Raw genomic sequence first — 14,916 nt, forward strand, 5'->3', positions numbered from 1 at the left:
AATGCCTCATCACTATGTTTTACCTGAAACTAATATAATATTGTGTGTTAACTGTAATTGAAATATCAAATTAAAAAAAAGATTGGACTGGATGACATCATTATACCATTCTCTCTACTCATATATGTTTGCAATATTCCTTAATAAAACAGGTTTCCCCCCCCTAAAATAATAGAGAGAAAGAGAGCGAGAGATCAGATTATCAATACTTCCAGACTATACTCCTAAAGCTTCACTAAAGCCATTTAAATTTAAATTAAACGTAAAAAATTAATTCCTTCATTGCATCAGCCACATTTCAAGTATTCAATAGCCACATATGGCCAGTGGCTACCATACTGGATGGCGCAGTGGTAACACATTCCTGTGGACACAGAAAGTTCTGTTGGGCAGTGCTATTCTGCAGGCCAGGGTAGTATCTCCATCTGGTAAGCAGAGGATATACCCGACAGTCAAAAGACTTGGCCTTAACCTCATCGCCTTCTATCTAGGGGAAGTTTGAATCCAGATCCATCACATATGTGCTGAAGGGGTTGGGTCAAGGCTCTAGTCAAACTATCACAGGGTTATTGTGAAAACCAACCTTCACCCATTGAAACCCAATCACAGGGGAAATGTGTGAAACTGCACTTCAATGTGTGCAGTGAGCTTAGTGGTGAAGCCAACGTGCAAATTAGCAGCAACATTCCAAATATACATTTAAAGACAAAAAAAAAAAAAAAATCATGAGAAATGACTCCAGTTTTATCTTCAAAAATGGAGAAGTCACACATTTTAGCTTCCAATTTGTTAAGTCTTCTCCTCCCACTTCTTTTATTTTGAAATAGAAAAACACCTATCTACTTGTTTGTTTTTAACACAATTTTCTCATGGTTAGGATTAAAAAATTAAAATCAAATTGTTGATGGGAGATTATCCAAGAATAGCTGGAATGAACTATGTGGGCCAAAAAAGTCAAAGCACCAAAATCCCAAACTCCTGGAAGGCTGACTACGAAGACTGTGGTCCAAGCTTTCCTCTATATCCAAGGAGAGTTTCTGTTTCCCAGACAGATTGAGTACATCTCTGAGTGTGTGTCTTCGTGTGTACCTGAGAGAGAATGTAAAAGATCACAAAATAACCTGGACTTTCCAAAATGAGAATATTTTGTGTCCAAAATCATATTTGGGACTAAGAGAAACTGATTAAACAGGCAATGTTTTTAGTGTCCTTTCCACTCTGCAATCAGAGAAAACAAACAAACAAACAAAAAAAGAACTCCACTAAAAAACCCAATAACCATTTACATCAAAGTGTAAAAGAAGTACATAAGTCAAGTGAGTTAATTCTCCTGGAGGTATCTGGATCTCAATTCAGGAGAACAGTATTAATCAACCTTTCCCCCCTTCTACCTGTGCAGGGGAGAGGCCTGTGTGTTAGAAAAATAGCTGTTAGGCGCAGGGATTAAGTAATTTATCTAAAAAGAGTATTTAAAGATTGGGATTTAAAAAATAATAGTTGTAGCCTAAACATTTATTTCACCTTAAAAACATATAAACACACATTCATTCACCAATTTTTAGACAAGGGCCAACATTATTTTCATCCTAATGAATTGGAGGGATTCCAATTAGAGATGTCCTTCTAGTACAATCATAGCCAGTATCCATGATTCCTAGTTAGTTTCTTTCAAGTGGACCCAGAATTTAAAATCATTTCAATCCAAACTAAAGGCAGACTCTCTCGATTTTTACTCTTCTCATCCAACTTTTAATAACTATTTTAACCAAATAACCTTCACAGCAGTTTTACGTAGCAAAAATTCTCAACTTTACTAAAATCTCCCCAAAGCATCGATTTAGAAGCAACTCTATTTTCCCACTCAATAGTTCATGGATTACTAAATTATGCCACTATGACGATTACTATAGCTGGCATGAGCAGGTTTGGGAACAAACCTCTGACCCAGTAAGCATGGGTTCTTGCTTACTGATCCAGTTAGCATGTGGGGACAGGAATGCATGTGTGTCCTAACAGCAAACGGTAGTCTGAAGTCAAAGGCATATGGAATGCTGTGGGCAGTCAGCATGTTCTGAAGAAGAAATGGTGTGCACTATTAACCTGGCAGCGATTTTGAAAACATTCCCTCCGATTCTGATACAATTTCTCCATTTCCTTTGGTGTGCCCTTTTCATCCCTGCCTTAGACCAAAGTAATAACTTGTTAAAGGTAGCCTAGGTCGGAAGAAAGAAAGTTGGGGTTATCTTTATAGCACTCCTCAAATTACATTACAAAAAGGGAAGAGAAATAAAATGGACCCTACTCTTCCTGAATTCTGAACCACGTTCCTGATGTTTACCTACTACTATCTTGAGAGACAGGGGAGAGCTGAAAACCCGTTTGGCTCAGTGGATAGAGCGTCGGCCTGCGGACTGAAAGGTCCCAGGTTCGATTCCGGTCAAGGGCATGTACCTTGGTTGTGGGCACAACCCTGGTGGGGGAAGTGCAGGAGGCAGCTGGTCGATGTTTCTCTCTCATCAATGTTTCTAACTCTCTATAAAAAATATATTGAGAGAGAAGGGTGGGGGTGGGGAGGAGGGCTGGCTGATGGTTTGAAGACCCTCCCAATCGTGAAGTTGAACATCATCTGAGCCTCAGACTTTTCTTCTCAATTCCATCGTCAGCTTCTCAGTAGGAGCTACGTCTTATGTGTTTCCAACAACAGGGAGTGCCGGGCTGGAAACACTGAAGGTCCTAAAATACCTGCTTGGCCGACGGTGCGCCCTCAGGAACCAGGCAGCCAGTCGCTGAGACTCAGGTGGGAAGGACAAACACAACTTGCCAGCTCACTCCTGACTCAAAAGGTATTCCAAGATTTTGAACCTCAGTGAGAGGGAGGTTCATGTTCCCCCAAAACTGATTTTGGTTCTGGCTTGATTTGGTGGGAGAATGAGAAGGAATATGGTTTAGACATCTTCGCTCAAGTATGGTGCTGGCTGGGGCTCAGTGTTTGCTGACTAAATGAACGGGAAATAGGAAAACCCGCCTAGGAATAAAACACACGTTCTTCAAGAAAGAAGAGTGAGTAATATTAAGCAGTATCCCTAACTCCACAATACGCCTGTGTAAATCTCTATTACATAACATCCCTAAGAGTTCTCTTCTCCTCAGCTTTGACCAGGTGATGGAATCCAATTGAGTCTCGGATTTTCTCCAGCACAGCTTAAACATCTGCTTCGGAATAGCAGCCAGTGGCAGCAAATTAATTATTAGTCATGTCAATGGCTGAAACCATACCTTAATTTTCAGCCTTAAGGTCATACAATTCTTTGGAATTCTGTTTTCTGAATGGGGCCAATTTGATTAGCAACAACTACCAGATTTCTTTAGAGGGCTCAGAAATAAATTTGTTCAACTGTGGACCATCCAACATTCCCCAGGGCAGAGCGATCACAAAGTTGGCTGAGGACTGAAATGGCTTTGCAAGCGAAGAGGTATGCAATAGATAAATAATTAAGGTGTTCCATCAGGCAGAGGTATAATCTTAGATTACCCACCCACACCAAAAAACTCAAACCAAATCTCAAAGAGTGAAGCAAACCTGACAGATTTGGGGAGATTTAAAAAACAAATCAGCTTGGTTCATACAATTTCTGAAATGGCTATTAGAAATCTTCTCTGGATTAGGTACATATACAAAGTGAAGAGATGACTTAAACCATTTGCCTACAAACTCTCAAGCAATACTTAATCTGGGTCCTTAAAATTGCTCAATATTATTAGTTAATGAATGTTGTTTCAAGAATCATGACCTCATTTTTTCCTAATCCATGCAGACAGTGTAAACCCAAACTTTCTTTTTTTTTTTTTTTTTAAGCAGTTTTAAGCTTTGGCACAAGTTCATAGCTCATGTATCAAAAACGTATTCCCCTCCCCATATACTCTGTATCTATTATAGTTTCTAAAATAGATAAAAAGTAATCGATTTGAAGTGGATAAGTTACAAACTAGGCACTAGCTACTCAGAAACAAACACTTCCATCCTGACAAGAGGGTGAAGGGTTCCGTTGCAAGGAACTAGAAATGAACATTACAGAAAAGTTTAGGTGATATATCCAGCCTTTTCCTTTTCTGAGTCTAGTTTTTAACAACAGTTTGAGGTCTGCCCTCCAATAATCTATAAAAATGTGATAAAAGGTTAGTTCATTCTGAGCATATTTTTTGTAATGTCCAGAATAATAGGGTATGCTACAAAAGTAACACTCATGCTCCCTCGTTTACGTAAGGTTAATGAGCCCCAAACCAGGAAACAAGGAGTTTTCACCCAGGTTTCCCCCAAATGCAGGGGCCTGAGGCAAGGACACACATGCACGTAGCTATTTTGAGACATGATCCAGAGAAACAGGAGCGGTGACTAGGAACAGTGTAACCGGAAAGGACAGCCAGCCAGCCTAGGGGAATACATACTAGCATGGATGTTTAATCACCCCTGCTGACGGGGGCCCAGGTGGGACCCCCCCAGATTGTGCCTCAGAATTGTCCAACTTCGTGACAAGAGAGAGGACTCTATTCACCAGCTTCCATCCGCATCAGCCTACATTTGGCCCATGGGATGGTAATTCCCTTAGGCCCACCCGTGGTCGGCAAACTGTAGCTCGCGAGCCACATAGGGCTCTTTGGCCCCTTGAGTGCGGCTTTTCCACAAAATGCCACGGCCTGGGCGAGTCTATTTTTTTTTTTAAATATATTTTATTGATTTTTTACAGAGAGGAAGAGAGAGGGATAGAGAGTTAGAAACATCGATGAGAGAGAAATCTTCGATCAGCTGCCTTTTGCACACCCCCAACTGGGGATGTGCCCGCAACCAAGGTACATGCCCCTGACCGGAATCGAACCTGGGACCCTTCAGTCTGCAGGCCAACGCTCTATCCACTGAGTCAACCCAGTTTCGGCTGGGCGAGTCTATTTTGAAGAAGTGGCGTTAGAAGTTTAAGTTTAAAAAAATGTGACTCTCAAAATAAATGTCGATCGTTGTACTGTTGATATCTGGCTCTGTGGACTCATGAGTTTGCCAACCACTGCCTTAGACATTCAGATGTGTACACAGGTCAGAGGAGCTAAACAGAGAAGCCTGGGGCACAACGCTGTTGATCCGTAGATACCTGCCTAAAATTCCCGCACCAACAGGGGGACTAAGAAAGCAGGCTGAGAGGATGCGGGCTGCACAAGTCCCACCCAATCGATCCACAGGATCTCTTTTCACCCATCCAGACAAGTGTTAGTTACTGAGGGGGCACCACACCGTCCTTCCCGGAAGTCCTTTTCCATCCTCCAGTCCGGCAACACAGGCTGAGAACACAGGCATGTGCTCAAGGCTAGCAGGATACATTGTTTATGGTAATGAGATATTTTAACAACTATATTTGGTAATTCCTCCACACTTAAAAAAAAAAAAAAGTAACTTAAAGAAAGTGGGAGGAGCTCCAGAATATTGTATGAGTGACACGTAAGTGTTGGAGGCCTGGAGAGAAAGAGCATGTTTGAGCTGAGCCTCAAAGGTCAGCTGTGACTGAAAAAAAGGCAGGACTGCACATTTCCGGTGCGGGAGAGAGGGGCAGATGCTCCTGCTGAGAGTCCGGTCTTCAGTGAAAAGCCCTCACTGCCCTGGCTGCTGTGATTCAGTTGGCTGAGCCTTGTTCCGTGCACCCAAAGGTCACGGGTCCGGTTCCCTTTCCGTCAGGGCACATGCCCTTTCGGGCTTTGCTCACAAGTAGGCGTCATGCAGGAAGCAGCCGATGGATGTTTCTCTCTCTCTTTCTCCCTTCCCCTCTCTGATATCAATATGAATGTATTTTTTAAAAGCCCTTATTATTTCAGTACTTGTATGCCTTTCACGGAGGGCGAATATTTCCTGCATCATTGTAAGTGTGTTGTATACTAGCATTTAATCCCATGAGCCTCTGAGGGAGGTCCTGTTATACCACATGTGTCAAACACAAGGCCCGCGGGCCAAATCCGTCCCACCAGGCCTTGCAATGTGGCCCGCACCGCGCTGTCATCACTGCACTCCGCTGCGTTTCCATCACAATGACAGTTTATGACTGTTCAGTAAACCATTCGGCCCGCGATTTAGGCTGGATTTTAGATTTTGGCCCCTTCTCTGATTGAGTTCGACACCCCTATGTTATACTGTTACTGTTTCACAGATGGGGAATGTGAGGTACACAAGGTAAGTCACTTGCCTGAAGCCCTAAAGGTGGGTCGACGGCAGAGAGGATTCCCCAGAACCCCAGCCGTTTGGCTCCAAAGCCCACGATCTTAACCAAAACGTTACATACTACAGCCGCTCAGCAGAGAGAAAACAAAGCAAGAAAAGCAGGTGCCAGCTGATGCGTCCGCCTTGAGGAGCAGACGGCTGAGAGAGGACTGGTTCAGAGGCATCCCCAGGGAAATGCTTCTGCTCTGTCACGCAGCTACAAGTCCTAGTGGCCTCAAAACCATTTCCAGGAGCGCAGTCCCAGAGCTGGTCTTTCTGAAGGTCACCACCCCTCCCTGACCTGGGGATGGTACTCCTGGACACTCGCCGTTATCGAACAGGGATAATCGTGCTCTTTGCCTTCAATTCATTTAGGCTCCTAACACACACACACACATTCTCTCTCCCATCACTGGACCCTGCCCCTCCTTCCCTTTGTGCAGTTCCTCAATCTTCACTTCCCTTGTTGTTTAAGGGCTCCATTTGCCACTTTGGCCGTGAAAGTGAACCAACCTCCCTGACCCTTTGCCATCTGTCCTCTACTGTACTGAACCCTGGAGAATTACTACTATGCAGATTTTCAGTGTCTTCTATCAACCAATTCCAAGAATCTGAGATATCCCAGGTTGAAAGGCAGGGGTGGGTGGAATGTAAAACATGGAAAGAGCTGTGTAGTGACAATGCACATGCCTGGGAGAATGCTGCCTGACGTGGGCTCTTCCCACAGCCCAGCCTCACTTCTGTCCACTCTCCGGACACCGATGTCACCGCGACGCTGGGTTTCCTTAAGAGGCTCTGCCTCGCCCCCAGGGCTGCGTGCATGCTGCTGTTCCCTTGGCTCAGAACACTTTTCCACCCCGTTTTCCTCGCTAAGTTCTGCTGCTTACTCATCCTTCAGAGAAATGCGATGACAGCGTCTCCAATACTTAACATCATAACCTCAGCACTGCACAGAGAAAAGTACACAAGAAATATCGGATAAAGCAGATGGGTTAAGAAGCCAAGAACAATTATTGATGTGTTTGGCTACTGAAGGTTGTTTTGTTCTGCAGTTTCTAACCTACCTGTATCATTGGGATTATACTTCGACAAGAAGAAAATTTAATAAGAAAATCACAAGTTCTTCCTTAAGGAATGTTACTTAATCACCAAACACAAGCAGATACAGTTTAGGTTGTATATATATATTTTAACCACAATTTTTTTCAAATGCAAAACAAATAAAACTGCAGGAACAAAGCTTCCATTCAGGTACCAGAGGCTGTTCTTTTCGAAGCAGGGAGCCTCCACCTCAGCCTGTCCCCTCCATCAACACAGCACCCTCTGTTCCATGGGTCAGAGTTCAGCGGGTGGAGAGAATGCATCCTTCGGCTTGAGCAAGGCCCTCACCCTCATGGGCACAGATCCCGAATAAAGGTGCTCTAAGGCCTTGGTGCTGGTCCTGTCAGGGAGCAGACTCCCGATTTCCACCACAGGCAGGGTCTGGGGTGATGCGCACTTGACTTTAGATCACCCAGCAAATTCTTTTTGGAAGTCGGTCTGGTAACACCTCAGCCCAAGTACTGTTTTTATGTACAACAGCAGCTGCATTGACGGGCTGCCAGCAGGCCTGAATGGGTCAGGAGAGGCATTGTTTGGTTGGAAGGGAGCTTTCTGTCCATCTTGATTTTTAAAAAGGGCGGGGGTATCAATTGTATTGTAAAGTAGGTCTCCTTGGGGAAAAGAATAGAAGCTGTATATCTGGGTCTTTGTTTTCAAAAAATAAAAAAAAAAATGATTTAGTTTCACTTGCCCCAATGGATACCGGTCTAACTAAGGCTACAAGAAACAGATCTCCATAAATATTTAATAATAAAAATCCAAGAGCAGAATTGTAGAACATCATGCTGAGTGAAATAAGCCAGTCAATGAAAGAGAAACACCACATGACCTCACTCATTTTTGGATAATAAAGAACATTATAAACTGATGAACCAAAAGATAGATATAGAGACAGTAAAGCAACAAGCAGACTGTCAAATTACAGCGGGGAGGTTGGGGAGATCTGGGGGAGATAAGAGATCAACCGAAGGACTTGTATACATGCATATAAGTACAACCAATGGACACAAAACTCTGGGGAGGGGGGGCATGTATGGGGGGTGGTGGTAAGATATGTACACAGATAATAATTTAATAAATAAATAGATAGATAAATATCCAAGAGCATCCCTTACCCCACACTCCACCCCCCTGCCTCAGTCCTAACCACGCTGGAGGTCTTACAAAGAGAAAGCCAGGCACAGAAAACTAATTGCAGCCTGCTCCACAGGGAGTGTAAACCCTGAGCTCATTATCAGCGGTGGCATCACCAGCAAGTATAAGCACTGTGTCTTTTGGCAATCAGTCAAAGCAGGCCATCCGAATCATTCACTCCTTTGTCTGGACAGACACAGGGTGGCCTCCTGGAAAGCACTGAGCATCTGTTTCCTTCGTTATACCAGTGCCCAAACAGTCAGACACGATCCACACAGGCACACAGTAGCAGTATATTTGAAATGGGTTGTGCTTGCTGGTGCAAGCCTCAAAAGCTAATAAAAATACACTGTCCATCGAAGAGCTTTTATATCAGGCTGGGGGGATAGGTGTAATTTTTATCTTAATCAGTTCCAAGAGTCTTTTTCTTTTATATATATATATATATATATATATATATATATATATTGATTTTTGTACAGAGAGAAAGGGAGAGAGATACAGAGCCAGAAACATTGATGAGAGAGAGTCATCGATCAGCTGCCTCCTGCACACCCCCCCACTGGGGATATGCCCGCAACCAAGGTACATGCCCTTGACCGGAATCGAACCCGGGACCCTTCAGTCCCCAAGCTGACGCTCTATCCATTGAGCCAAACCGGTTTCGGCTCCAAGAGTCTTTTTCATTGTGTTGTAGACATATCATTTTTTCAAAAAATATTTTTTATTGCTTTCAGAGAGGACAGGCGAGGCAGAGGGAGACAGAACATCTATGATGAAAGAGAATCATTGATTGGCTGCCTTCTGCATGCCCCCCATTGAGGATAAAGCCCACAGTTCACATATATTTTAAAAAGATATTTTAGCCCAGCCAGCATGGCTCAGTATCAACCTATGAATCAGTGTGGGGTGTGCAGAAGGCAGCCGGCCAATGATACTCTCTCATTGATGTTTCTCTCTCTCTCTCTCCCCCCCACTCCCTTCCTCTCTGAAATCAATAAATAAAAAAAAAATTTAAATATACTTTAAAAGATAAAAAAATAATTTACAACTGTCAAAAGATTTTAAAAGGAGAGATCACTGCACCTCAAACACTTCTTGGATTCCTTAATAATTGCTTAGAAAGCCTCAATGTGTATATCACTGATTAAAGAGTTTTAATTTTTAAAAACCTCACCCTGCATGGCAGCCCCCCTTTATCATTTGGATGGCCATGCCCTGGACTTTTTTCAGCTCCATTAATCTTTCTCCATGTGGGGCACATCTGCAAGTCTAGAAATGGCACTTTTCCAACAAGGGAAAATAACATTTCATTTTCAGTCCCCGTATTCCCCCTGCTGCAGACGGACCGCATCTTCAGGGACCGTATGCAATGACCCTCAGACCTACGAGGTCCTTTACCTACATCACCGCCCACTCAGTCAAACTGGTCCCTTCTCCCTAAACGGCTTACATGCGCCACTGCAGTCTGTCTAAATATCTCAGAAAATGATAGCTCGCGGGGAAGAAGGGAATTTCTCTTGTCCACTGATAAATAGTGTTAAATGAGCGAATGAATGAACTCGGTTTTCCATTTCTTCTTGCTCAACAGAAAAAGAAACATGTTTCTTAAAGGGTTTCATAGGGGAATGTCCACCCCTGGAAAAGTTTAAACACATACCTTCTGCTAGGAATAAATATTTCCGCACTGGGGAGGAAGCAGAGCCAAATGAGCTCTAAAGCTCCTATCAACTCCGAGGCTCTGGAACTAGGCGAGCTCCACGCCTTAAGGAGAGTGGCCAGCCGCACAAAGTCTCATTCCCAGGTAGAGTCAATTACCATGCTCTGTTTAAAATAAAAATAAAAGCTGCCCTGGGACTTGGATGCAAAAATACTAACTCATCCAAAATGTGGACATGTTCCTGGGAGAGAAACGCTCTTGCTAATCATCAGTTACACTCTGGAAACCACAGATGTGCTTCAGGGTCTTCTCACAGCCAAGCCCAAAACCACCCGTGGGAAATGGAGAAACTAAGGGGTAAGATCAAGACGCAAATAAAGCCGAAACCAGTTTGGCTCAGTGGATAGAGCATCGACCCTGCTTAATGAAAGGTCCCAGGTTCGATTCCAGTCAAGGGCATGTACCTTGGTTGCCGGCACATCCTCAGTAAGGGGTGTGCAGGAAGCAGCTGATTGATATCTCTCTCTCATCGATGTTTCTAACTCTCTGTCCCTCTACCTTCCTCTCTGTAAAAAAAAAAAAAAAAAAAAAAAAAAAAAAAAAAAAGCAAATAAAGAGTGTCACACTACACTGGAGCTTTCATTTTCTTAGCCAACAACAAATCCACTTAAGAAACATCTGAATTTAGCCTTGAGGTTTAAATGGTTACAACTAGATATAAAGTAATCCCTCCCCCTTATCTGGTGAGGTTATGCCTGAAATCACAAATAGTACACACATACCTGTGATAAAGTTTAATTTCTAAATTAGGCATAGTAAGAGAGTGACAATAACTAACAATAACAAAGTAGAACAATTATAATAGTATACTGTAATAAAAGTTATGTAAGATGATTTCTCCGCATGAATTTCTTTTTCCTTCTTCACAATTTCATGGGTAGAAGATCTGTTCTTGCAGTAGATTTTAGCAACCTCAGCATAAAATTGTTTCTCTTTTCCATACTGAAAACTTTCATTCTTTCACTTAAAGCAGGGGTGGGGAACGTCCAGCCCACCCACCTGAGAAAGCCTGAGAAATCATTTGGCCTGGCCCTGGCAAGGCATTAGGGGTGAGTTAATTAAATGTTTGGCCAAACATAGCAGGGTAATTTTTAGTTGACAATTTTGTATGGCCTTAGAATGATGTTATAAAAATCCAAATGGCCCGTGGCAGTAAAAAGGGTCCCATCCCTGACTTGGAATCACTTCTCTGATTTAAAGGAATCACTTTACAGCTTCTCTTTGCATATCTGAATGCTTAGGGGCCATTATTGGGTAAAATAAGGGTTCCTTGAACAGATGCACTGTGGTACCACAGCCTGATAACTCAGATTGTAACTAAGTGACTAAGGGGAGGGAGGCATATGGCATACAGCATGGATAAACGGGACAAAGGAGGACAAAGGGATGATTCACATCCCTGGGCGGGACTGAGCAAATGGCCCATCATCAAGCTATTCAGAACGGCGGGCCAATTTGAAACTTATGAATTGCTTGTTTCTGGAATTTTCCACTTAATATTTTTGGACCAAGGTTGAAACTTCTAAAAATGAAACTGTAGATAAGGGGAGGAATACTGTAATCCCTTCGTAAGATAAATTATTACATTTGTCATTTAAGGATTTTTGCCCAGTAAAAGATCATATTACCAGAGATATCACACTAACATGGTCAAATTCAAGAATGTCTAAAATTGAAGGCAAATTATTCTGAATGAACTTTCCTTCGATCTGGACGAGGGAGGCAATTTTCAGGGAACGGATATATGCTCATGTTTTCCTAACAACTTTTGGTGGAAGAACAAATTCTAAAGAAATAACTGGAGAAGCTCCATTCACACACAGATCCACTTCCCGAGGGACTATGTTCTCTCCACACTCTTTCTTTTGTTCTCATCATCATAGACTAGATAAGGCACCAGAAGGCATAGAGAATTCTAACAAGGATGCAATGCAGATGTCTTGGAGAATCTTCATGTACTCAGGCTGTTTAGAAGACAAAAGGCAGACACTACACTTAAGACATTTACAGGGTGAACAACAACGTGAAGCAGTTCGATTCCTTGGAAACACACGAAAAGACTTCAACTCTGTAGTCAATTCCTGATCACCCATATACCACAGCTCAGGCAAAGAGAGACGTCTTGTTTTTAAACGTAATGTAATCTTAATTCCAGGGACAAAAGAGAATGTGCAGAGAAAGCAGTTCCCTCCTCCGTGCGCGCGCGCACGCACACACACACACACACACACACACACTTGTAAAAATCTCTTATTATTTGCATGAGCGAGGCCCTTCCACAAAAATTCTGTGGGATTAAGCTCACATCTGGTTGACAGACCTGGTGTTGGATCTGATTATGGCCACACAACTAAATCTTAAATCCACATACTGTTCCTATTGAACTGGCATGTATGAACTAACTAATTTATAGACAATGTGCAGCAAATTATTTCTTCCACCTCCCCATCCCTCAAGAATGCACCAGCCATAAGGTATTCAGAAAAAGACATCTCCCCCCACCCCCCCCACACACACACACAGACACAATATTGCATTCCCAGATGCTCTCCAATTATCTAGAGTAGATACTGTTATTTTAGTTATTGGGATCTGAAGTAGCGTGGGGGAGGAAGTAATTTCACCAGACAAACTTGACCTCTCTAGACCCGTTTTCTCACCAGAAAAGAAAAAAATAAAAATAAAAGATTAGCCCAGAGACTACACATCCCTCAATAACAGCAATCTCTGACCACCAATTATCAAGAATACAATTTGCGTGCAAGAAATCTGGATTCTTAAGAGTCTGTCATTAACTATTGAGAGTTTCAAATGCCTGAAAGACCCATAGGTGCACTTCAATGTGACCACTGCACATTTTCTGACCACGGAAAAGGTCTGAGAACATCTCGGCAGCGGAATCACCACACTGAGTTGGAACACGCAGAGGAATCCCCCGAATTTCCCGGGGTGGGGTGGGGATGGGGGTGCGGGGTTGAGGGCGGGGGAGTATGCATATCTGAGCAGGAGTTAGGACAATGAGCCCGGGGTTTGGGGCACAGCCTGAGTGTCTCTGAGTTTCTGGTGCCTCCTAAGGACTTTTGTCTATGTCTATGAAATCTCTCCAGCGACCACCTGCAGCTCCACACTAACGGGCAGGAGAAGAAAAGGAGATGGGAAGAAAGAGAGGGGGCAGAACCCGACAAACCTCGAGGGAAGAAGGTTCCCAAAGTCGGAGGGGTGAAAATGGACTTTGAGCACCGACAAAGCAATGGGGGTGGGAGGGAGGGAGGGGAAGACAGAGGGAGAGAGAGAGAGAACTCCGCCTGGCCCACCCCACTCGGCTCCTTTCACTAAAAAGGAAGGACGGCCGCCGCCCCTTCTGCCTTCCACCCGGGATGCGGAGCACCGGCCGAGGCCGCGCCATCCACGCCCAGCCGGGCTGGGAGCCGCGCAACCCGCGACCCGGGGCCGGAGCATCCTCCTCCTCCTCCTCCTCCTCCCCCCGCCTCCGCGCCGCGCCGCGCCGAGGGGCAGCCGGCTCCCCGGGCACCCGCACCGCCCGCCCTTCCTCTTCCTCACGCCCCCGCCTCCGGGACTCGCCGCCCCCAGCATTCTAACCCTCCACCCTCTTCCCCCATCCCTCCCCCCGACCAGGGCGCCTCCGGAAACTTTGTGTGTGAACGCGGGGCTTCTGAGCACATCCTGGGCAGGGCCCGGGCACCCGGGCGTGTGTGCCTGAGGGTATCCGGGACCTCACAAAGCACTGGGGAACCCACCCCGGAATCCCACCCCGCTTTCTTTTGGGCCCGCTTCTTACTGCACCGAGGGACCCCGGGGCTGGGCCGGGGCTCAGTGCCCACGCCGCCGCCTCTCCGCGCGGGGGACACGGGAGGAGACCCGGGCGCCCAGAGCCTCTCCCCGCTGTCACCGGGGAAAAGGCGAGCGCGGAGAGGGAGGGAGGGAGGCAGCCGAGACCCACCGCGGCTCAAAGGATCCTCTCCTGAAGGGAACACGGGGGAGAGGTCCCTTTCCCCCCACCATCCCGGGAATCTGGGCGCACCGAGGCGAGACACTGTTGCATCACGCCACAGCCGAGCCTGGGGGGCTCCGAGCCCGAGCCCGAGCCTCAGACGCGCGCCCAAATCCATGCACACACACACATATACACATACACACACACACACACACACACACACACACACACACGCACGCACGGCCACCGCAGCCGGCCTCCGAGCCCCCGCCCGGGTTCCCCTAGGCGCGCCGGCCCCCGCCCCAAAGCAGGGACCCCTCGTGCCGGAGGAGTAACGGGCCGGGGGAACCAGGTCCCCCTGCACTCACAGACGGTCTCCCCACGGCCACGGCCATCGCGGCTGCGCCCCGGCTCCGGCTCCGGCTGCGCCCGGCTGCTCCCCGCCAACACCGGCTGCTGCTCGGCTCCCGCTCGCCGCCCCCGCGCCTCCCTCGCGGCTGCGCTCCGCTCGCGCCCGGCTCCTGGCTCCCGGCTCCGGCTCCACGCGCGCCCAGCGGCGTCTGCTCGCAGCTCGCCGCCGCCCTCTGGCTTTATCCGAGCAACATGGCCCCTCGTCTGGAAGGCACCATCTGCCTCCCCAGCAAGGGGGGGAACGCCTTCCACGCGGGGGCCGGGCGACGCGAAGGAGGGTGGTGGGCGGGCCCCCGGACTCAGGCCGCCAAGGCTGGCCCTCCGGGGATGTAACCGGGAGGAGGGGGGCCCGAAGCGACC

The 14,916-nt window shown here is 46.1% G+C and overlaps 1 protein-coding gene across 11 annotated transcripts in view; it reads right to left on the reverse strand.

Annotated features, from left to right (window-relative positions):
• Nucleotides 1–14,706, reverse strand: part of SEPTIN11 (septin 11) — an 89,783-nt gene extending 75,077 nt beyond the window's left edge. For 8 of the 11 annotated variants that reach the window (XM_045571517.1, XM_045571512.1, XM_036413038.2 and 5 more), the window contains exon 1: nt 14,514–14,706. In XM_045571517.1, coding sequence (XP_045427473.1) covers nt 14,514–14,540 — 27 coding nt within the window. In that variant the 5' untranslated portion in view covers nt 14,541–14,706. The remainder of the gene's footprint in view (nt 1–14,513) is intronic. The other 3 variants (XR_006739723.1, XR_006739725.1, XM_036413031.2) reach the window with 1 other exon arrangement.
• Between the last annotated feature and the right edge of the window lie 210 nt (nt 14,707–14,916).

Source organism: Pipistrellus kuhlii, unplaced genomic scaffold (assembly GCF_014108245.1).
Source record: "Pipistrellus kuhlii isolate mPipKuh1 unplaced genomic scaffold, mPipKuh1.p scaffold_m20_p_1, whole genome shotgun sequence".
Taxonomy (NCBI): Eukaryota; Metazoa; Chordata; class Mammalia; order Chiroptera; family Vespertilionidae; genus Pipistrellus; species Pipistrellus kuhlii.